Raw genomic sequence first — 2,349 nt, 5'->3', positions numbered from 1 at the left:
TATTGTTAAACAATAGCAAAAAAGTTTCCATAGTCTCCGAAAATCAAACACCTTTTATGCAGTGTCTCCTTTACATGTCCATATATTGTTGGCATTTGCACCTTCCGATTAAGGTTCCGTCTACTTCTTACCCTAAGAGCTCTTCCTGGCAGCTTATCGATTGTCCAGTTTTACTTCCATGTTCCTACCTGCTATGGAAAACGGCAGATTGCATCTGGAAGAATTTCTGTCTGGTGACCTCATCTGTGGTGATGGAAAGCACTTGAGTCTTCAAAACCTTGTCTACCACAGAAAGAGCCTTTTGATACTCGTTTGCTGCCTGAGGAATAGTTGTACTAGTTACAAACAAAATAATATACAGAGTGTATTTAATGAGAAATCTGAATCCACGAGAAATCAAACATTTTCAGCGGTATACTTACCTCCATGTATCGGCCGTTCTCCATGTAAGCCCGGGCCTTCTTGCCACGGCTGAAGACTTCCTTGCAGCAACATTCAAACTCTCCTGGCGTGACCACAGTGTCTTGGATGGACGTATGACCTGGCCTCATTGACGTTGCCTCTGTATTTGCTACTTCTCTCCTGGATTCACTTTGGTTTATTGGATTAGTTTGATTGTTATTGTGTAAGGAATTAGGCTGGGCTAGTCTCCTTTGCGAGGCAGCCGGAGGCGAAGGAGGTGGCTGGGATGGCAGTGGAGGAAGAACAAATGTTCCAAAGCGTTTATGGTTTTTCGGTTGCGACCTAGCTCCTTGATCAGCCCGAGGGGTCGGTGTGGAGATTGCCATCGGGCGAGGAGTTGTGCTAATTGAATCAGGCACAGAGGACACGCCAGTGGAAGGTTGTTGCTCCTCTGGAATCCTGTTTGGTCCAGTTCCTCTTGACTCATGGTGACGAGGAGAAGTCAGGTGAGATGTATTGTTAGGCTGTATTTGCTCAGAAACTTCGAAAGTTCTTCGGCGAATAGGCTTTGGAGGCTGACGCGGGGTAGTGGTTGGACGAACCACACAGCTGTGGGAAGGAGAGCTTTCAGGACTGGTGTAACTGAAGGTTCTAGGAGGTTTAGGTGGTGGACTCGTCAGTGCTGCAGGCGAGGACCCTTTTACAGGGCTGCTTTTTGGACTGGCATCAGGTAACTTTCCTTGACTTGTAAGACTTCTTGCAATAATTTCTTTTGTTCCACTGCTCTGATCGCACGACTCTTCCCTCTTAAGTTCTTGCGGAAGAGATCCACCATCTTGTTCTGGGTTCCCTGTTGGATCATTGTTCATGAATTTAGTCCTAGGAAGAGGTACGGGCGTCTTCCCAGACCCTGAATTATTTTTATGCTCCTGTGCAGAGGAGAGTTTTATCCAAGTTGTTCTCATGATTGATGAAGCCTTTTCCCAACATGCATCATTTCACTTCTAGACTATTTTTGAGAACTGTCCATTGTAAGCCGTACAACGGAACTATTGAGAAAGACAGGGCACGAGCAGTGTCCTAACGAATGGTCTACCTATGTCACCATCGACCTGTGCAGCGAACGCTTCACAAAAAGTTTCCAAACAGAACTGGTAGGGAAGGGAGACTGGCGACACAGCCGGGTCTTTAGAGATAATATCTCCATGGTTACTGATAAGGTGAGCTTATCGGTTGGTCCTGTAATCTCAAACAGCGAGATGCTTAGTGTAGACGCGTAAAGGCGAATGCTGCTTCTCATTCTCAGGTAGATTAACCTTTAGTCGTAGGTGCATTGTGGCCTGTCAGCGTCCAACCATATTTTACATGTCGTTACCTAGTGTGTAGCATGAAATCAGCTGGAGAAGATCCCAACGTTATAACCGACAGTCGGCTGATAATGCATCAATCCCGGTGATCTTTTTAATTTGTTGGGTCTGAACAAACTAGCTGGTGCAAGATAACAAAACAACAAATATGCAACTGGTAATACCAAGTCACGAATGGAACGATGTACCATTCCCATTGGTCTGGAGAAACCTTTTCTTCGTGTACCGTCAGCTGATGATGAAGTGTCCACTAATGCGTGGCTCTTATCTTTTTAGCACAGAGGCGGCTGTGTACTTCCTGGAAATATGGGAATGGATTCTTCGTTGTGCATGATTCATGTACAGTGTAATGTGTATATATTACCGGTCTTTATTTGCTTATTGACTTCCCACGATTGCATGACATGTTCTATCGATTTTTTTTTTTTTTCGTGTATACCAAATAATCCTTCTTCCGAACTGATAAGGCTTAGTGTCTGCTGTTTATCTTGCCCACATGAAACACTCTGATGAATGCTTTTCATAACATTCTTTGTGTTTTATCAAACAATTATTATTCCTATTGTTTGTTATCACCGTC

The 2,349-nt window shown here is 44.3% G+C and overlaps 1 protein-coding gene across 2 annotated transcripts in view; it reads right to left on the bottom strand.

Annotated features, from left to right (window-relative positions):
* Positions 1-1,555, bottom strand: part of LOC122264107 (uncharacterized) — a 16,520-nt gene extending 14,965 nt beyond the window's left edge. For both annotated transcript variants that reach the window (XM_043032818.2, XM_043032820.2), the window contains exons 1-2: positions 423-1,555; positions 189-319 (exon numbers count right to left, since the gene is read on the bottom strand). In XM_043032818.2, coding sequence (XP_042888752.2) covers positions 189-319; positions 423-1,367 — 1,076 coding nt within the window. In that variant the 5' untranslated portion in view covers positions 1,368-1,555. The remainder of the gene's footprint in view (positions 1-188; positions 320-422) is intronic.
* Between the last annotated feature and the right edge of the window lie 794 nt (positions 1,556-2,349).

The sequence above is a fragment of the Penaeus japonicus genome, unplaced genomic scaffold (assembly GCF_977035675.1).
Source record: "Penaeus japonicus unplaced genomic scaffold, GWHDUDI00000001_assembly GWHDUDI00000006, whole genome shotgun sequence".
Taxonomy (NCBI): Eukaryota; Metazoa; Arthropoda; class Malacostraca; order Decapoda; family Penaeidae; genus Penaeus; species Penaeus japonicus.
The sequence above is the reverse complement of the archived record's forward strand: the minus strand, read 5'-3'. Positions and strand labels throughout refer to the sequence as shown.